We start from the raw sequence: 22,501 nt of genomic DNA, 5'->3' as shown, positions 1-22,501 counted from the left end.
GTGGGAGTTACAGTCAAGTAACTGAGTACAGTTGTTTACCCTGTTGGTGACATCTGATACCCCATGAGCAGATTTGCATGAGTTCTGTGGTGTTTTCCTTACTGCTCTCCCCCCTCCCCAATGCAAATTGTGGCTTCAGTTGGGGGGGGGGTGTTATTCTGCCAGTGATGTCCTTTCCACTAGTAGAAGAACACAGCAAGATACAACACTATTAAAATATCTATACTGTATTTATGTCATACATGAAGAGTGATGAGTCCTAGTAAGATAGCAATGGGAGGAGATGTAACTGCTCTACAGTGTGTATCCTGCTTGGGTCAGGAAATAATGTGTTAACATCAGCCAAACAGTGCATAAGAAAGTAATTTAATACCATGCAGTCAGTAAAGGAATTGTCACTGCCAAAGGTCCAGATAGACAAACCTCTTTTTTCCCCTTTTTTAACATATGAGGCTTTTTAAGCCCCCTTCTGCCAGACTTTTAGATCATAGTGTTATAGATATGGTTATCTATATCTAAATTGTGTAAGCCCTGTATATTGGTGGTTCTTACATTTCCTCCTTTGCTTTCCCTAAACACATAGCATTTCAAGAACACCTTATAGGAAGTAGTTTTATGTTGTTGTTGTGTGCCTTTGTGTCATTTCCAACATGTTGACTGTAAGTTGAATCTATCACAGGGATTTCTTTTGCAAGATTTGGTCAGAGGGGTTTGCCTTTGCCTTCCTCTGTAGCTGATAAAGTGTGACTTGACAATGGTCACCCAGTCAGTTTCCATGGATATACAAAGATTTGAACCCTGGTCTCCAGAGCTGACTACTGCTAGACTGCACTGTAGTGGCTCAGTAGTTTCATACCTCTTCAATGCATAGTTAGTACACACACACACACACACACACACACACACACAACTAGAGTATACACTATCCCCATATAAGTCTTGGGGACAATTAAACTATCCCCATATAGGTTTTAGACAAGACAGAATTTGAGGAAACAGTGAGAAATTTTAAATAGGATTGGGTGCACTGATACCAAAGAATAGCTAAAGCTCTTGAAGTACTTGACAGCTTTTCCTATTATCAGTTTAATCTTTCTGCAACTTTCATTTCTTGTATTCCCCCCACCCCTCCCTGAAGCAATGGCCCTCTCGTACAGCATACAGTAACTTGATCCTATACACATCATCCTATTGACTCATGGCTGCAAATGATGGGAGTTGTAATCCAAAATATCTGGACAGCATCATGTTGGGGGAGATTGTGCTAGCAAATGTGTTACAGATAATTAATTGTTTACTTGGTGGTAAGTGAGTTGGGCTCTTTCCTTTTCTTTAACATTCCTTCTCCCTGGCCAACTTTGAAGAAAGTTGATAAAAAGTACAGCCAGTCTCCCCTCTATTTGTTTGGGCAACTGGATTATTGTTACAGGAAAATTATATTTTTATTGCAGTTTTGGTATTTCTTTTGTGCTGCATGGGCTTGCTTGTATTGTCTGTTCTTGTGAAAAAAATCAAAGTGGTCGAACGGAATATCCTTTACCACCTATGGGTGTCTTGTCAATAACATTTATTTGTAGACCATCAGCTGTTTGAAAGCAAGTGAAGAGAAATTTCTGCTTGCTGTTTTTGATACGGCACATTGTCATACACTGTATTTATTATAAATTCCTTTCTGATTTTAAAATGCATTTGGGCATCCCATTTATTTTTAAAACCAACTGTTCAAGGTGATTTTTTTCATCCTAGCATTTGCCATCTGCAGTAGAGAGTAGTTTTGCCTTGTGCTAGATCTTTAACTCAGTAGGGTGGCTTGAATTAATTAAAACAGACCACATTCTTTAATTTATACAAGTCCAAACCTAGTTTGGAGTAGAGGAAAGGGACAAGTTCTTGGACATCAAAATTGATGTCTTTCATTATTTTAGCTGCACGTAAATAAAAAAAAAATCATATTTGGTGTCATTTAGATTCTTACAGTATTCTTCAAATGATATAGTGTTGGTAATGGGAGTGCCACAAGTCACCTAAACTGGTTCAAAATAAGGTACCAAAGCCAAGAGCATTGTTTCTTTTTCCAAATGTTTGATGTACCTCTGCTGCCTGTCTGTCTTTGTTCCGTTCCCTCCCCCTTTTGAAAAATCTGTTGGATTTCTCTAATTGCCACCCCATCCATATATGTCTTGTAGCACATGGCTGCAGTCATTTTGAGAATTTGTATTTGAGAATCTGTGAAGAATCATGAATATATGAAGAATCAAAAACTTTAAAAATCTGTTTAAAATCTAGGCATGTTTTCCACAAGGGACAACACATATTGCTTGTTAAGAATTAGAGACTTAACCCACTGTTAGGCAAAAAATTGCTGCCCCAAAAATGCCCCCCGAAAAATCAAATTTACAGTTTTCATCTATTTCTGGACCCAGCCCTAAGTCTGAATGCCCAGGTTTCTGTGACATCTAGGGGTGTCTTCTGCACAACTGAAAGCACTGTGCCAGCTGTGTCTGATCTTGATCAGGGCATGGTGATACATGCTTTGTATCTCTTTTGAATTACTGTAACACTCTCTGTATGGGGCTGTATTTGGAGAATGTTTGGAAACTTCTTTGAGTTGAAGATGCTTCCTCCGGACTGCTGACCAGAGCTGATTGCGACGAGAAGAGAAACATCTTGTTACCACAGCTTCACTGACTACTGGTCTGTTTCCAGGCAAGATTCAAAATGTTGATTGTGACCAATGAAGCCCTTTATGGCTTGATCAGGGCTATATGAAGTGATGTATCTCCCCAAATGACCCCTCCCCCAAAGTTTCAAGATTCTCTGGTGATAGATTTCTATCAGCCTAACCATACTCTCCGGCATGTTTGTAGAGGACCTATGAGAAGGCCTTCTTAGTTTGTTGTTGTGTGCCTTTGAGTCATTCTCGACTTTATAATCCTAAAATGAACCCTAGATGGATTTACCTTTGCCTTTTTCTGAGGCTGAGAGCATGTGACCTGCCCAAGGTCACCCAGTAGGTTTCCAATGCTGAACAGTGAGTTGATTGCTGCTGTTCAGAATCCAATCCTTAATCTACTACATCATGCTGGCTCTTTGTCCTTTATAGCTGTTCCCAAGCTGTGAAACTCCCATTCCTGGGTCCTCCTCTAATTCTTCTTCTGTATGTCCCCTTTCTTCTGATGGCAGGTAAAGGCCTTTTTGTTTAGAGATGCCTTTAGCCTATAGCTCACTAGGATGGATACTGTTCAGTATCGCTGAAAATCATGAACAAAACAGCACTGTAGAGGCAGAGGAAGTGGTGTAAGGAAACAGAGCTGCCATATGGAGCTTTGAATGAGCTGCAGGATGGGCAAAGAGGCAAGGGCTGATAAATATGAATTTGTGGGTTGTATTGAAAGACTGCAACCAGATTATGTTTCCAGGCAAAAGGTCCTCCAGCCCTGATTTATGAGATTCCCATTGTTTTAGATGATGAAAGCTTTTGCTTTCCAAAACTGACAGTAGAAAATCTTTGTTTGTTCCTCTTTCTTTCATTGTATTGTGTCTATAAAATAAAAAAGTTTAGGATTTATGAAACCTTCTACGAACAGTGCTTGAAAAGCATTGGTGTGTGTTAAGGGGAAACATTTTCCTGAATGTTTGCAAACTTGCTGTGCAAGTACCCCATGCAGTTTACGTATCAACTGCCTCCAGTAAAAAAGGGCCATTATTGGCTGTTGAAGTGTTGTGAAGCAACATATTCAGAATTGTGGTTTGAGCCATGTCTATTGGTACTCATACTTAAATGGACATACTATTGTAAAGGTAGTTCAATTGAAATGACTGCTTTTGAAATACTTACCAAAAGTCATGTTAAATGCACATTTTCTGTAGCCACAGTTTTCTCTGTGTGTAATTTCTATCTGCCATATATAAAAATGTTCATATCTGAATATCCACAGTTGAGCAACAACTTTATAAGGACCAATGAAAGTGCCATAAAGGCATGCATACATTCATATTTTAAAGACATTTTAGTTGGTCCTAATAAATGTACTGTTCAGCTATCTCTTTTGTTTTTGTTTGCCATGGACTAGCACAACTATCTTTTTAATTGTTTTTTATTGTTGTGTTTGTGTCTAAATAGGGAAGACTGCAGTGAAAGCATGTAATAACTTTTGAATCATTAGTACTAACATCTTACACCAATACACCTCTGTGTGTTGAAAATGGAAATTGTTTTCTTGTACATGTAGAAAACGGGTTGGAGCAGTGTTTTAAGAATAGATGTAGATTAAGAATAGATATCAATTAGTAGCTCAAACTAATCCAGTTTGAAACATCTTTATAAAATGTATAACATTTATGCCCCAAACTTGCTTCTTGATAGTAAAGTAAGGCGGTTTCTACTGCACACGTTTATTTGGAAGGTTACTCCATCCTAATTAAATATTTGGTAGATTGCACCTTAGAATTGTAAAACAATAAAAATATTTCATATTTTTAAGGCAAACATGGCAAAAGCAAACTGTCATTTTGTTGCTATTTACAGTTTTAATATAAGCATAGCATTTTAAAACATGCTTACCTGATTTAATCTAATGCTAACACCCAAAATTCTCTCTCTCTCTCTCTCTCTCTCTCTCTCTCTGTGGTTCATGTATATGTAAGCAATAGATTGCCACTTCAGCTAACACGTTTGAAAGGACTTATTTCCTTGAGATCTGTGTTTATAGTATTTGCTGAGACCTTTGGCATTGTTATAAAAATATGCATTTTTCTAGACACAAGAGGTGCTTTCTCAAGGTTGTCTGAAATGTTTTAACTTCAGTAGCAAATGAGGTGTGAATCAAATTGTCAGATGGATGGATGCCAAATTATTTCAGCTCTTGCGGTTTAAAGTAGCTGGCAGTGTACTAGGAAAGGTGTGAGCCTAACAGATAAATGTGTAAACAGCACCTATCTCTTTTATTATATCTAGTTTCTCACCATTTTTCTTTATACAATGAGGGCCTAAATTTGTGTTGGAGATGTCACAGAGTGTTAGTTTATGTAGCTCTGTTAGAGATAGAGTTAAAATCTTTGCAGGACATGTGAAGAAAAGGGGATATAAACAACTGTAATTTTAGTAAATTCTCCTTCAGAGGCAAACAATAGTTTTTTCACCGCTAGATACTTAAAGGTTTTATATGAGATTCTAGATGAAATTGCAGTTTTTCTCTGGGGTGCGTGTACATCCATTTGTAATCTTCCAAATTTTAGTTGGAAACTAGGCACATGCTTTAATGTAGCTTAATACATTACTTCCTGGTTTAACGATACCATTTTTTGGCCTATTTTGACATCTCAACAATATTTATTTATGTAATTTATATTATGCATTTCTCCTATTATAACACACCAGGTGGCCTACACTATAGATTAAAACAAAATAAGCTAAAATGTATAACACAAAAGTTTTTTTTTAAAAAAATAAACCTAAAAGAGAGCGAAAGGACAGGCCCAACACCACTGGGCCTGAAGAGGAAGAGCCCTTCCCTCTCTCCTTCCAGCTGTCATCTTCTGGCCTGGGAAGGAGTGAAAGGACAGGCCCAACGCCATTGGGCCTGGCCTCAATTAAGAAAAAAAGCCCTCCCTCTAGTCCTTCTGCCTTGGACTCAGAGGGAGAGGAAGGGAGGGAAGAATGCTGGACCTGATCCCCTCCCCACACCATTCCCTTCTCCTTTTGTGTCATGTCTTTTTAGATTGTAAGCCTGAGGGCAGGGAACCGTCTGTTATCCCCACTGTTGTAAGCCGCACGGATTGGGCAGCATATAAATAAATCCTATTATTATTATTAAAATATTATTTTAAAACAGTTTCAAAAGCATTTAAAAATATAACAGTGAAGATAAAAGTATAAATGTCACATGAGAAGATCCTTCTGCAACAGTTTAGAGCCCAAAGCCTGGCTGGACAGAAAAGGCCTTTGCCTGCCAGTGGAAAAAAACAGTGGTCCAGTCTAGCCTTCAGTGGAAGGGAATTCATAACTTGGGAGTAGCCCCTGCTCATTTCCATGAGGCTGAGATGGTAGTAAGAACAAAAAGAAAAAAAAGCCATCCTCTGAAGACCTCAATTTGGGCAGGCTTGTGTGAGGAGTTATGGTCTTTCAGATAATCTCGACCAGTCATAAAACTTTGAATTGTGTTTGGAAGCAGGTGTCCAAATTAGGATTGCAAGCCATGGTTTAACCTTGGTCTGCAATCCTAGTTTGAAAGCTTGCTCAAACTATTGTTTGATATTGTTTAGATGTAACAGAGAGTTAGTGTGACATAGTGGTTTGAGTGTTAGACTACCACTCTGCAGAGCATGGTTCAGTTCCTGGCTCAGCCATGAAACCCACTGACCTTAGGGAAGTCACATGCTCTCAGCCTCAGGGGAAGGCGATGGCAAACATCGGAACAAATCTTTACAAGAAAACCCCATGATAGTCCTTACGATTGCCGTATGCCAGAAACGATTTGTAGGCACACAACAACAATAGCAAGAACAACAACAACTGGTTGGATTTGGATTTTGAAATAATGCTTTAAGATGCAAGGGAGGGAGGGGTCCTCATGTATGTGATCTGCTTAGAGATACCCAAAGTATGTTTTGAATAATAGCCTGGATGCATCTTATATGATAGGGCTAAATTAACAAGTGATGTGTATAAAGACTGCACCTTTGGACTGAATCATCTGTGCTAATCCTTGAATTGCCAATCTGATGTTTTGTTTGGATCAGGGTGAGTATACATGCAGTTAGAAGCTCTTGCCACTCCATAATATCTGTCTGAAAATTCTAGAGACCCAAACTGATTATTTTTAAAAGCAAATTCCTACACACACACACACACCCCAAGGGAAAAGGAAATTTGTGAAGAGGAACCCCCTCCTCCTATTTGGTTGCATGTGCAGCACTTTCTTGATCAGATTTACATTCTCATTCAAATGTCCTCCTTCAGTCTGAAGTTAATTCAAATCTGTATGTGAAGAACTCCCTCCATTGTCTTGTTGGATTTAGGTGGTTCTCAGGAAGATTGCTGGCTAATCTTATTTGTGGTCTCTGTGTGATCCCACACATGGAAATCTGTGCTTGCACAGAATATTAGTTGGTTTATTTCTTTTATATCCCACTTTGGTCTCATAAATGGGACTCAAGGTGGCTTTCAATTAAGAAGAACAAATAAAATTAAAAATTTAAATGACAGTAAACTCAGAATTAAACCTGAATGAGTAAAAAATGGATCAGGATTAAAAACAAACCCAAGAAAAAAAAGTACACCATCAATGCTGTTAAAAGACCCTTCTGACACCAGTGAGGTCACTTGTGAAAGGCCAGCCTACAGATGGAAACTGTTGGAACTTAGGTGAGCCTGTGTCCCTGGCATGGAGCAAGAATACACCTTCCTCCTGCATGTTTGTGTAATTGCTTGCTATGTGAAGGTTTGATTCTTGGAATTTATATTTATTTTAAAATATTTTCAATCTGTGGATGGTTGAATCCTTGGACAAAGGATCTGTGGCTATGGAGAGCCAACTGTATTTCTTATAAAATGAATCTCACTTTCTACCTACCTTTGTCTCCCTTTATAGTGGTGATGTTTTCCTCTGTTTTTCTGAATTTCAGTTTTAACACACGGTGTTGCTCAGATTTCTGACAAATTACTATGGAATATCATATTAAAAATGCAACACTAGCAGACAGAGTTGGTATAGTGTTCTGGGGTGCATGTGAAATAAATAAATAAAATAAATAAAATAAAACTTATTTCTACCCTGCTTTTTGTTAAAACAAAGAGGCTTACAATGTTAAAAGAATACAATATGTACAAACTATCCCCCTGTTAAAAAGAATTAAACAATTTAAGATTAAAATTGCCTATTACATAAAAGCAATTAGGACAATAACGGTGGGCAGGATCATCACATATATGTGTGTGTGGGGGTCGTTACATGGTCATTACTATTCTGGTAAGGCCTGCTGGAAGAGATCTGTCTCGACAACTTTCTTGAAGCTATCTAGATTGGTAATTTGATCTTGTCCGCAGGTCATACCACAGTCTGGGAGGTCGCAGTAAATCTGGTCTTTATAGGCTGCAGTAAATAGGTTGAGCTCCAGATACACGTTCCAGATCCCTGCCCATTGTTGAAATGCTCAACTGCTGTGTGATCTTCATGTGTCTTGAAGCCTTCTACATGGTTGTCACAGGCACAGACAGCAACCAACTTTCTTCCCACACCATTGTCAAATGAATTATGCTGCTTAGTTGTCAGGTGAATCACATGGAACAGGATTTTCAGGGAGACCATGCTATACAACCATGATACTCAGTCTGATTTTTCCAAATTTTGACCATGCATACTGAGAAGAGAAACGAGCAAGTGTGTATATGTACCTGTGTTTTTGTGTGTATCCATCGATGTATGAATTATGCCCAGGTGTCATTGTATATGACCTCTGGTTTAATTTGCTTCTGAAACCATTGTTTTGACATTATGGCTGAACTCAATCAGAATTAATTTGAGGATATTAGAGGAATTGTTCTCAAATTCTTCATTCTCTATGAAGAGAATTCTACTTTGTCCCCCCCCCCTTTTTTTTTCCTTTCAGTGCCTACCTGACCATTTTCCTTCAGATGTCTTCCTCCTATTCTCCAAGTGTCCAGTATACCTTTTCTAGTCTTTTGAGTCTGCAGATACTTTATTACAATTCTGATCAGTCTAGAGCTTTTTATATAACCCTGTGGGTTACTGCTAAGGGGTAATTGCAGATTAAATAAGTAATTGCATTCCTGATTAAAACTTGCTTCCCTCTAGGTTCTAACAGTGCTAATAACTGCTATACAAGAGAAAACTAGGCATGAGAAGACAAACTCTGTTTCTTGATTGTGTGTTTGTTGAGTTATATTGTTCCAGTGGTGTAGGACAGAATTAAAGTTATTTGTAGACCTTGAATTTAATACCTTCATGTTGCCAGGAATATAACACTCTTGATGTGTAGTATTCTAGTTGTATTCCTGTATGAAATACCACTAACATCAAATTTACCCTTCTTGTCTTGATAACTGTTTAATTCTTTTGTTTTTTAATGGCCCAGTACACACCTGCTTCGGTGTTCATAGCGGCGGCAGCGTTTTTTCCTCTGCAGGGAAGCCACAGCCATCAAACTGCGCGGCTTCCCTGCGGGGGAAAAATAATCCCCAAAAAGCAGGTTCTTTTAAAGCTGCAGGAGAGGCATAACCAGTGAGCCAACACAAAGACTTTGGAACCAGTGAATCCAAAGCTATATCTGACCTGCTTCTGTCATAGCCTTACCACTGATGGAAACATCACCAGTGGTATGTGCATTGAGACCTCCTGAAGCCCGAAAGTGGAAATGTCCTTGTGTCATTAGTGCTTCTCTCCTGGTGGAGTGACAGATGCTACCTTGTCTTTATCCCTCTTCAGACACTGGATCTGTGTCTAAGATTTTTCCTCATCCTTCACAGAGAAGCTGAGGGAACAATATTTGTAAAACAATGTATGATTGTGTATACAGTGGGTTCTTAGTATCCACTGGAGTTTGGTTCAAGACCTCCCGACAATAACAAATGATGTGAATGTTCAAGTCCCATTATATACAGTGGCATAGTAAAATTGGTGCCCCCTTATATAAAATGGCAAAATCAGGGCTTACATTTTGGATTTTTTAAAAAATATTTTCAAACCATGGAAGGTTGAATCTGTTGATGCAGAATCCGTGGATGTAGAAGGCTGACTGTACAGGCATTTCACAAGGGTTTGAACTGATGTTGTCTTTTGAAGAGTATTCTGTATGCGCAAAAAAAAAAAAAAAAAAAAAAAAATTGCTAAAGGGGTTATGTCTGAATAGACTTCAGAATTTTTACAGGAGGATAAGGCAAGAATCCCAAAAATAGTTTCTGTTAAGTGGAGAAGCCTAAATAGGTTATAATTGAATGGAAAGAGATCTCACAGTTGAACTTCAGACAAATTCTGTGGAAAGAAAAAAAACGATGTTTTGTATTCACTGTTTTCACAGAAATTACCTAAGTAATATTTTAAAATGTGATTTCCAATCAGTTTTTAAATGGAAAGGTTTCCTTGTAGAATGATAATTAAAATACAGAATTATACTCTTTCAACAAAATTTAATTTCCCAGCTGTTTTATTGATTGATTCATTCATTCATTTTATATCCAGCTTTCTCCAGTATGAGACCCAAGGTGGCTTAGGGAAGATCTGTGCATCCGAATGGATGGAAGGCTGCGTTGACCTTGGAGCCCCTCAGGATCAAACTCACAATGTTTGTGGCTGCAATACTGGCATTTAACCACTGCATCACCAGGTCCACCAAGGGCAACTTAGTAAAGAACACATAAATAAATTCCATTGGTTTGATGGATGTACTACTTCAGACCGGCACAACTTGTAAGTAGGTAGGAGTCAGAATTAAAATAGGCTAAACTTCTTTGGGTCACATATAGGTTTAAATTAAATATTAATTAATTAACAATATTAATTAATATTAATAATATTAACTAGAATTAATAAATATTAATTCCATCCTCCTCCTCTGCCTGGCCCTCTCCTCAAGAGAAAGCCAAGCAGCAGAGGAGCCTTGTCTGTCCTTCTCTGCCTGGACTTCTCCTTAGGAGAAGGCCAAGTGACAGAGAAGCCTTGAGGGGGGAGTGAGTGCTCTCTTTGTCCCCTGCCACCCTGCCTTCTCAGGAGAAAGCCAGGTGGAGGAGCCTGGCAGGGTGAGCATTTGCCCACCCTCCTCTCCCATCCAGCCTTCTCAGGAGAAAGCTGGGCAGTGGAAGAGCCTCAAGGGGTGTTTGCTCCTCCTGCTTCTCCACCTAGCCTTCTCCTTGGGAGAAAGCCAAGCAGTGGAGGAGTCTTGCAGGGCGAGTGTTCTCCTGGCCTTCTCAAGAGAAAACAAGGCAGCGGAGGAGCTTTGCAAGGCAAATGTTTGACTTTCCTACTCCTCCACTGCCTTGCCTTTACCTCAGGAGAAAGCGGGACAGTGGAGGAGCCTTGAGCAAGCGTTTGCACCTCCTCCTCTTCCTCCTCCACACAGTCTTCTTCTCAGTGGAAAACTGAGCAGTGGAGGAGCTCTGCCACTTGGCTTTCTGCTCAGGAGAAAGCCAGACAATAGAGGAGGTTTGCGGCATGTTTGCCCTTCCTCTTCCTCCTCCACATGGCCCTCTCCTCAGGAGGAGGCCGAGTGGTGGAGGAGCCTTCAAGTTGATCCTTGTGGGCAGCCTGAAAGCCTTTGGGGGGGGCCACTTGCGGTCGCTGGGCTGTATGTTGTGCAGGCCTGTACTAATTGAACATAGGTCCTCCTAACCCTTTTGTCCTTCTGTCCAGTTCCTGCTTCTCATCACCAACTTTTTGCTCTTCCTTCAAGCCTGACCCCTTAGCTAACTGACTGAGGGGCTACTTTGTTCTCAACTTTCCCTAGAAAGCTACGCCTCTCCCTAGTGCAGAGATGGAGAAACTTTTTGTTACCCTAAGGGCTGCAGTGACTTTGGGAAAGCATTCAGTGAACCACATGCCGTTAGGAATTGCATCCAGAACTTAAAGTGGATGAGACTATTCCTGCTGTCTCTTATATGCATGTGCAAGTATGAACTCTATTCATCCCTTCTTTCCCATTCTTTTCCTCATTGCTTCTCACCATCAACTACCATCCTAAAGTCTGTAGCTGCCATAAATTCTTTTTGTGACTACATGCACCAAGAGATCAATTAATGCAACCAGATAATGCTTTCTCTTCTGCCATCAATATGGTAGAGCAGAACAGCATGCTAAAATTAATGTAAAGCATCTGCTTCTGCTCTGTGTATGTGAAAAAAAGAGACTGTATATGCCTTCAAAGTGTTTTAACTTTTGTATATTTTCAATCTTAATTTTATTCTGTTTTAACTAGATTATTTTGATTGATTTTTTAAAAAAAATGTTTTTAAAGTGTTTTTTTAATCTTGTGAGCTGCCTTGGGTCCCTTTTTGGGAGAAAGGGGACATAAAAATGAAAACAACAACAACAACAACAACAAAAATCAACCAACCAAACAAAAAAACAAGTCACCTGTAAATTTATGGAGACCCCATGAATTTCATAGAGTTTTCTTAGGCAAGGAATACTCATAAGTGATTTTGTAATTTCCTTCCTCTGAAATAGCCTACAGCACCTGGTATTCATTAGTGGTCTCCCATCCAAGTACCAATCAGGGCTGACCCTGCTTAGCTCTGGGAGGTGGTGCCTTTAGAATACAGTCAGGCCTCCATATTCATGGATTCTTAATCCAGATCTTCAGTCATACACAGCTTGAAAATACCATCATCTGGGAGGTGGTGCCTTTAATGTATTTAGCTTGTATTCTTTATAAATATTTGAAGTTGTTTTAAGCTTTTAAATTATTCTTTTGCAAGATAGCTTACTGAATATGAAATACTAGTACGGTTAACATAGAATTTTCGTTATCTTATTTATATCTTCCTATGTGTAGTGGTGCTCATACTGAACTATGATGCTTCTTTGCCATTTACATTATTATACAACTAAAACTAGTTAAAATCTTGCTTTTTTGGTATACATTTAAAATGATCTCCAGAATTTGATACATTCTTGAGCATGCACATTAAACACATTGGAAGGTCTGATTGTTTTTCCCTGGACATCTGCTACTGAAGAGCATTCTTCTTTTTCCTATTTAAAGGTAAATTTACAGTTGCATAATATTAGTCATTTTACTTCTCTAGTCTAACTGAAATGTATTCTCCTGAGTGTTATTTTACTGTTCCAATAAAATCTTTCCATATGATACATGATGTAGTTGGAAACAAATTAGCAGATGTCTATGTCTAAGAAAAGTAATTTGATAAACAAGATTTTGAAAGACCTAATCGTAATGGTAAAGAGAATTACATTATACAAAAGATCTGGTGTGAATGAAGGTTTCTGTAAGCATAAATCAGGTTCTTAATATCGTTTCCTCAAGTGCAGCGAAAAGATTTATATTTATCAAATTTAATTTTATAATTTAATTACCGAATTTATAATATGTTTACATATCCAGGATTAGAAAAACCTCAGTTACCTCACAATTTAAGTGCTAAAAATTTAATTCTGGCATAATTGTTTTATAAATTGAACCCAAACATCTCTTTCAAAAGATCAATTCAGATGGATGGAATTCAGTTTCATTTTAAAGGAAGAGTAACTTGATAGGAAATCCGTCAGATATAGCAGATATGTAACATACACCTACAAGACCCAGGTACATTCAGTAAAAAAATTGCTGTCACATGTAATCTTATTCCAAATGCCCTCTGTTCAACTAGAGATTACAGACTTCACACAGTCTAGCAGAATGTGTAAATTCCCTCCAGCAAACATAACTTCTTGGTCATTGAGCTTAGAAAGCTTTTAGATGCTTCAGCGGAAGTTATTATTAAGCAGTCTTAATAGTACACATTCAAAAGGTTTTGATTTTTTTCTGCTCAGTAAACGAGCTAGACTGCATCTAAGAAATGTAACATTTAATCTGGTATGTTTTGCAGAGAATGAAAAATATAAATAATAATGTGCATTTTAAATGTATTCATATATTACAATGAAAACCTCTAATGGAACACATCCTTTCTTTTTTTACACTGTCGACATATGGTGATCCCATGAATGTTATAGAGATTTCTTAGGCAAAGAATAATCAGAGATGGTTTTGCCAATTCCTTCCTCTGAAATATTGTCTACAGCACCTGGTATTTGTTGGTGGTCCCCCATCCAAGTGCTAACCTGGGCTAACTCTGCTTATCTTCCAAGATCAGATGTGATCTGGTGCCTTTAGAATACACTCAGTCCTCCATATCAACAGATTCTTTGTCAACAGATTCAATCATCCATGGCTTGAAAATATTTTTTAAAAATACAAATTCCAAAAAAGGAAACCTTGATTTTGCCATTTTATACAAGGATCACCATTTTAGAATGCCATTGTATTTAATGGGACTAGAGCATCCACAGATTTTGGTACCCACAGGGGGGATCCTGGAACAAAATCCCAGCAGATAGCAACGGCCCACTGTATTTGGACCATGGAAGGGGTAAAGCAGACAGGCCAAATAAAGTGGTTTCAAACTGCTTTGAAGGCAGGTGTTTAGATGACACACTCCTCCAAGAAACGATTGAAGTTCTGCTCTGGGGCCAAAAACCAGAGCAGAAAGAACCCAGGATATTTCGTCTGAACCCAAAAAATGCGCACCTTTGACCCTGCATATAAACACCTTAAAAGTGTGAGAATGTTTTTGAAGGAGCGATCCATCCTAATCTAACCCTAAAGCTGTATATAAATGCACTGGCGCAGGTGCGCATTTAAAAAAGATGGAGCCAGAGGGCAATGCAAAAATTGAAACTGTGACACCTCCAAAGGATATAAGTACAGTATACACACGCTAGACAGTCTAGTGTGTGTGTGTGTGTGTGTGTGTGTAGGGCTCATGGGGGGTCATGATTGTGCTTGGCTGGCATTTTACTGGGCACACCGATGCTCCAGTGCCCTGTACTGGTGGAGGATCACAGATATGACTATATATGTGATCAAAGGGGCAGCCATCCAGTGGAATACCATCTAGGCAGCAGGCACTAGTTGGCTATGGTTAGTGAGACGGTGTGCATGGATGATGGGTGGTGACAAAAGAAAAAAAACAGCGGTGTGGCTTGATGCCACACTGTGCAATAAGGCTGTGTCTGCATTTGGACTGCCTTCGGGAGCGGCCAGTGGGGTTTCAAACCGCTTTTGGAAGAAACAGGTTCCAGCCACTTTTTCCTGCCTATCTGTTCCAGCCCCCTTAGTTAACTATAAGTGTCTTAAAATTTTGCGCAGGTAGATACAAGCAGGCAGTGGGAAACAAGGAGGCAACATTCTTTCCCCTTGTGTAATGCAGAAGGGCATTGGCATAGTCACAGAACAGAAATTTTATCTTCACTGATTTTGGGTGTTCTTCTCTGAAGTTGCCTACTGAATAAGTAGTATCCAAAGCTAAGACTTAAGACACCTGCTTTTAACTGTCTGTCTTCCTCACAAGAATTAGTTTAATTCTATTTAAATGCAACCTGCACCAGTTTAAGAAAATTAGTGAGTGTTATATTTCCACTTTGAGTTTTGAAACAGTGAAACAGTTTGTTAGTCATTTATCAATGTAAAAAGTTTGTGCCATTATTGAAAGCTTGAAAATCTGCAAAACAAGCAACCTTAACACTAACCTCTGATCAACTGACCCCCTGATCTACTAAGAACCTCATTATACCCAGCCAAAAAAGCCATGGCATAATTGACTTAAATTGACAGTGATTCACAGTAAGAAATGCTGAATAGCAAATTTGTAAATTAATTCAGCAAGTGGAAGAGAGGAGTCACAAGCCTGACTTAGAACTGTCAGGATGTGAAAAAATGAAAACAAAAGAAAACTTTCTTTCAGCCTGAAAAAAAGCTACTTGGTGAAGTCACTGCATTTGTTTTCACCCCCACCCTCAGTTTTAAATAGCAATGCTTTTCATACTGTCAGAATTCCATGCTGTGACACCCCTTCTCAAAAGTTATGACAGCAGTGTAATGACAGCTACTGCCTCTTGAGAATCAATCAGGCAATTAATTTTGTAAATGAAATGCTGATTATACAAAGCTTCACATGAGAGGCCCAGTGATTAAAATCAATTTAACAAATTGTTTCAGGTGGGACTTGATTAATAATTTGCCATAAATGCAGAGGATATATGACCAGCATACATTTTTCTGTGTTAATATATAACTGTATAAAATAGAATGGATGTATTTTTGTACATGCCCTTCCTCAATGTGAACGGCAATGTCAGAAGGGTTGCCTCCCCTTCCAGGGTTCACTACAACTCCTTGCTAACCAAGTATTGCCAGTGCTGTTCATTTTCTGCAGTATTTTCATGCTGAAATGGGTGGAGTTTGTTGCCAAAGTCCTGTCAAGCTTGGCAGCAAGCTCTGTCCTCAGCAAATATCCTCAACTGTATTACTCAGTGCCAGTGTGGTTTCTGTGGAAGACAGGGAGGGTATACACTCTTTGGCAGAAATCACTTTCCTTGTTCTGTCAGGCACCAGAATCTCCAGCCCAAGAGCTGGGACTTGTCTCAGAGAACAACATGGGACTAGTTGTGCTGAGATTTTTGAGTCCTCTTAGGGTATACAAAGAATGTGTGTGAGAGAGTACACAGATTATTGCTGTGGTGAGTAATAAACATGATAAATTGTAGTATAAATATTGGGAGTCTGGCTTTACTCCCATGTCTCATAAGAAAGTAGTACCTCCTGCCCAGTATCCTTAGGCACCATTTTCTATAGGTCAGCAGACTAATCACAGGGACCTTGAGCTGGAAAACACACAGTTCAAGTGTAGATTTCAGTATAGACTCTAGACAAACCTGGCATTTTGGAAGTTGACAGACCTTTTGTTAGCTGAAGTCAGCATTTCTTTTTATTCAGTTTTATATACTTTGAATCCATATGGCATGAGATGGAAGCATTTGGGAGATTTTCCATTAGCCAGTAACTTACATTAAAAAAAGTTTTAGTTCTCTAAGTTATAATCTGGCTCAGTATATTCACAATATTCATACACATCTTGACTTTAAACTTGGAATTCAGAATGCTAAACAAGTCTTAAGAAACTGTGCAAAATCTTTGGAGGAACTTGACTGTGACCAGGGCAGGGTTCTGAGCTCTGCAAAATGTGCTTTTTTATGTAGTTGAGCTGATGGCTGCTCTTAATCTTTCTGGTTGGTAGATTTTATTGATTCATAGTGCAATAAATTATGGAAGGCTGTATTTTGTTCAAATAAGGCTGTATGTGTGTGTTACTGAGGGAGGGAGAGAGAGGCTATTACTGCTACAGGTTGAATCTTTTATACAAAATCATTGGGACCAAAAGTGTTTGGATTTTGGAATATTTGCAAATATATAATGCGATATCTTGCAGATGGGACCCAAGTCTAAACATGAAATTCATTTATGTTTCATATACAGCTTATACACATAGCTTGAAGGTAATTTTATACATATTATTTTAAATAATTTTGGTCATAAATGCATACATTGAACATTCTATAATTCTATGAAAATTAATGGAAATCCTGTTAAATGAAAATAAAAATAAGCGAGGATCTTGTCTGAATAACGTCCAGAGGAAAGGTTTTGCAGCTTCAGCAGCATCATTGAAAAGGCAGACTTTCAGGTACTGGCACCAATATCCCAGTAAAACCCCTTCCCTTTGAGAGAAGGCCCTTTGTAAGTATTATAGATCCAAAGAACTTTTGGGTTTGGTGAGTCCAAGATAATTTGGAGTGAAGCAATTTTTGGAGGAAAAAATTGATAAAGAAAGTTGAACAGGGAAGCCAAGGAGAGTTCAAAGTATGTGTTACCATGTAAATCAGTTACTACAATGCAAAACAAAAGAAAACAATACTTGGAGAGCAGCAGTATTAGTACAGTTGGTTTGTCTCAGCCTGTAGGATTGTTTTGCCCATGGGGTGTGATAAATGTGTGTAATTGGTTTTAAATGTTGTTCTAACCTCTGCTTGCACTTCCAGTGGCACTATGAAGAGTCAACTTGTGCTTAGTTCATTAAAAACAGATTTTATTTCTTCTTTGTTTTTGTTGTGATATGTCTGCTCAATAAGCACAATAGGTTTATCCAACAACACAATAAATAGAGAATGACTGATCCCCCCAAACCCAGCATTGTAAAAATGCTATTAAAATAAATGAAAAGCATGCAGTGTTTGTTATAGTCTCCATTGCCCTCAAATGTCTGCATATTTTACCTGACCCACTGTCTGCCAGATAGTAGCTCCATGCACAAAGCTTTCAGATCAAATCCTGCCTCTTGAAATAGCATTTAGGGCTTCTGTTTCAGTGTGTCTTTGAGTGTTACAGTCCCTAGTAGACATTTGTAAGATTACCAGGGCCTCAAACCCTTACAATAGAAAGATTAAAATAAGTTCCACTGTGTCTTGGCAAATGTCTTACTCTTCCAGGACAAAGAGAACAATATTTTAGTTTATGGCCTATTCATACTTGAAATAATAATTTATCAGCAAACACTGGTGCTCTCAGTGTGTCATTAACTTATGAACTCAAGAATATAGATGCTTTATCCATAGAATCTATTCCGTATACATACTGAGACATTTATTAAATAATTAATGCAACTTATTGGTGGGTAGCAGGTGTAAAATCTCAGTTCAGGTAGCCCTAAGACAAAGCATAGCTAGGTACTTTGGAGACAGATTTGAATATTCCATTTTATAGTACAGATGCAAATTTAGATTGACTTTTACTGGGGGGAAAACACTGTCTCTCAGTGTCAGGGCAAACTCTTTTATAGAGAACTAATAGAGTTTTCTGTGTGCTCACCTGTGATTTTGTTGACAAGAGCTCCTGCAACTAAAAACTATCTGCACATGAGAGTATTATCCATCAGTATTATTCAAATAAATACAATAGAAAAAGTGTTATATGCAAATAACTCAGGCAAGTTAGGGACGAAACAGACCGCCCTAAAAGGGCAGATTGGGGTAGCCCCAGAGCTAGTCGCTCCCCAATCTGCTCTGGATCTGGTCCAAATAGAAGCGGAAAAGACTTGCTCCTATTTGGGCTGGTAAAAAGCCACCTTAAGAGGCCCAGCCACACCCCAGGGTAGCTTCTGCACGCTCCGGCGGTGTGCAGCATGTAAATGCCATGCCCCTTGAGTGTCCTGAATCCGCGCCCATGTGATTGGCTGGGCAGCTTCCAAGCAGCTTGGCAGTCCGCGGCATGTAAACGCTGTGCTTCCAAGCCACCCAGAAGGCAGCTTAACATGCCTATCTGTTCCGGCCCTGTGTCAAGCCATCCAGGATTTAAGCATGTTTGGTGGAAGAACTGTATTAAGAGAGACTGTGCAACCAAGACAAATATTCTGAGTTTCTCTTTTAACAGTTTTCATGCCAAAAATCTATGATCCAATAAGTGGACTTTCTTGGAAATGGATGCTGTAGTTTACTGTTAGTAATGTTTGAGCATTTTTGTATAATTATAATAGTAGTGCTGTATAATGGATAATATTACCTATAAAATGCTGTAAATATATTATATGTATTTCCACATTCAAAATAGATAATTTATTAAGTTGTGAAAATAGGCATATGAGTTAAGAAATGAATTAAAAACTATAGAGAATCTTTCCATGTGAAGAGCAGTATATGACTCATTTACTGACTTGGAATGCTAAAGTATAACACTGTAAAGATTCTGAAAGGGCAATTAGAACATACAGGCCATAATCCAGTAGGGAGGAACCAAGCATGGAAATCAGCCCTTCCCATTGCCAAATGTGTGCTTGAAGAGCTTCACCATTATGATGCTGGCAATGGAACCATAGGCATATGCTTTCTTTGGAAACTGGCAGTAATATATAAAGCCTGAAATTATGCTGCAGCTTTTGTATGTTGAATGTTTTTTTTGCTGGGTGAAAATAGATTTCATTTGGAAATAAGGGCACTCTGAAAATACATCAGCAAAAGTGGCTTTCTGATTTTTTTGCACAATATATTTAGAAGTTTGTTTTAATTATTTTTCTGACCTATAGGGCAACCCAATGGATCCAATGGTAATGAAAAGGCCTCAGTTGTTTGCAGTTGGCAACAGCCCTCACACCCAGACTCAGCCAAGCAGTCCGTATCCAGGGCAGTCATATGGACCTCCAGGACCACAGCGGTTTTCAATGGGAATGCAGGGCCGGACTTCAGGTTCCATGGGAGGGATGCAGTATCCACAGCAACAGGTTTGTAAAGAGATTTTATGTACCATTCCCTTCTTTTCGTAGTTTCCTTGGCCTGCATTCTCTTAATTTAATAATACCTAGGTCAAAGCAGTGTATCAAAGTGAAGTATTCCTTGAGGAGGGGGATTATGATGCTGTCTTTTTGCCAGAGGGACTCTTTTATTAATTTGCTTCTTTGATTTTATTTATTTTTGTCAGGCTTAAAATGTGTTTTAGGGAAGTGAGATGCTGTTTATCAAAAAGATTCTCTTGTTTTGCAGCCTCTATTGTTCAGCTGTCATAAAGTTTTTGCTATGGACAGTTTCCTCATATGCATTAATGCCGCAGGTTGAACAGAGCAGATTTACTGAAACAAGATCTAGAATTGCCACATCTTCTGTGTCCCATTTCCAGAGACTGCAGGGCCAAAATCTGAAGCAAGGGAGAAGGTCATTGTGGTGTCACAGGCAGGGGTTGAGAGAAAAAGTAGAACTGCTTCTGGGCCAAACTGATGGCGGAATTGAACACAAGAGAAGTCTGGGTAAATGGACCCAGAATACAGTTAGAACCCACCCAACCAGATAATATGGCAACAAAGAGAAAGTTAAAAAGAAACAAACTGCATCTGGACTATTTATCATCTTCCTATCAGAGCGTTCATCTGGCCTGGTCTTACTACAGGGCATAGGATATGTTGGAAATTTTTCCAGGTGCCAGTTCATAGAGCATTTTTTCCAGGCTCTGCACCACTGCTGTGCAGGGATTAGTTTTATGACTGGTAACACTAGTACTCTGCTTCCTGCTTTGCTGCAGGTATCATGGTGATCCCATGCATAGACACACAGTGGCTCACTCCCCAGTCTCCTGCCCTTACTCCTGACTTTCTGATGTACTAGTGTTGTGAAAGCACAGCATACATGCAAACAACTTTGTGTTGAACAATTGATCCCTGGTAACATCTGTGAACAGATGGAAGTGGGTGATGAAAAAAACCCACCTCACAGATACAAAAACTACACATTCTCCTCTTCCAATGCTACCTGCTCTAGGATTTCCCCCCCCCCCCGAAGACCCAATGAGATGCAACAAATCTCTGAGATTCCAGCTACTGCCCGTGATCTGGCAACGCTAGTGAGAATAGTATTGCTCAGTGTGAAAAATGATTACTGTTAAAAACCTGTTCATTCTTGTCAGAATGGTTTGTGTCCTTTATACATACCTATGTGTATACACATATTTTCTCTCTCAACAGTTCAGAGTACTTTCCCCCCATCAGAGGACATGCAGCTTATATGGCTCTCTTCTAGTCTATTAGGCTTTCCTGTTGTTGGCAACTTTTTTGTCTTATCTCAGAGGGTTAATTACTTACATTCCCAGCAAATATTAGTGAAGATGCAGCCATTGTTTTTTGAATGGATATAATAGATGAAGGCTACCCGGAGACTATGCTGACAAATCTCTGATCAGGCTTATTGTTATTGAAGTCTGTGCTCTGTTGCAAGCATGAAGTTTTATTGATAATGAAGAGAAAACAGCATTTTGTCTCTACATGTGGCTAACTAGAATTAATTTTCCTTTATTATTTGATGTTAAATATGACAAAGATGGAAAATAATGATCTGCCAGGCAAGTATATTTGTTACATTGGCATAGAATAGTCAACAAGTGGCTAATTAGCTTGTAACTATATGTTCACAGTTTTGCTGAGGTATGATGTTTCATCTTCTAAAAACATGGACCACATGTGTTGCATAAATATAAGCGTATATTACCATAAAGATAAAGTTGCTTGTGATTATGGAACAAATTGGACCAATCAGTGTAGGTTTTATGTTGCCAGTATTGCAGTAATGGAGCATACTGCTTTGGAAATGAGCAGTTTAGTGGAATGATGACATGACTTATTTTGGTAGTAGAGTGGCATTATTGTAAATGACAGGTTTTGAGGAGTGTTACCTGACTGTTATTTGGAAGCAAAGAAGAGGAGAATTAATTTAATTAGAGTTCCTGCATGTTTAACCAAGCATACTCTTTATTTTTAAAAATAATTTTATTATTTGCCTTTTAAAGATTGGTGTTCCATTTTTCACTTGCAAATTGTAGGCTAATTATAAAGTAGCCATCAGAAAGCAGCGATCTGGCACAGTGATTGGCTGCAGGCCCTATTTGTCTTTTTGCAGCATTAATATAATTGGCTGAGAAATATTATGGCTATGACTACTTATACTCTGTGGGGAAGTAGTAAGAGGATAATTACAACATTGAATTTTTATTGAAGGGACATCAACACCTAGAAATGATTACACTTTGGACAGCCTCCAGAATTTCATGTGTTTAGTTTGTGAACCTCTAATGATCTGAATCCAGTTATTTTCTTATTGCTTGTATATTGTTGCCTTTGTACAAAGGATAAAAATGTGTGTATACGGGTTTGCCAATTACGTTGCCAGTGTATTAAGTTGTTTTTGGCTAAGGCTGAATAACAAGATGGTTAAGATTACCATGGATTGATTCTTGGATGTATTTTGCCCTGTGATGAGTCTGTTGAACAAAATAAGACCTACTTACTGAGCAGAACATGTGTCTGGATAGAATACTATATCAGAAAGTGCCCCCCAAAATAAAATACTGTTTATGTGTTTGGTAGCATTCAAAGCTTCTCAAGATAGGAAGCTGATCA

The 22,501-nt window shown here is 38.7% G+C and overlaps 1 protein-coding gene across 7 annotated transcripts in view; it reads left to right on the top strand.

Moving 5' to 3' along the window:
* LOC149310975 (AT-rich interactive domain-containing protein 1B-like) overlaps positions 1-22,501 on the top strand; it is a 488,779-nt gene that overhangs the window by 15,662 nt on the left and 450,616 nt on the right. For all 7 annotated transcript variants that reach the window (XM_089530142.1, XM_089530140.1, XM_089530138.1 and 4 more), the window contains exon 2: positions 19,649-19,843. In XM_089530142.1, coding sequence (XP_089386268.1) covers positions 19,649-19,843 — 195 coding nt within the window. The remainder of the gene's footprint in view (positions 1-19,648; positions 19,844-22,501) is intronic.

This window comes from Sceloporus occidentalis, unplaced genomic scaffold (genome assembly GCF_023333645.1).
Source record: "Sceloporus occidentalis isolate IW3139 unplaced genomic scaffold, rSceOcc1.0.p SCAF_6, whole genome shotgun sequence".
Classification (NCBI taxonomy): Eukaryota; Metazoa; Chordata; class Lepidosauria; order Squamata; family Phrynosomatidae; genus Sceloporus; species Sceloporus occidentalis.
Note: the sequence above shows the minus strand (reverse complement) of the source record. Positions and strands in the feature narration are given on the sequence as shown.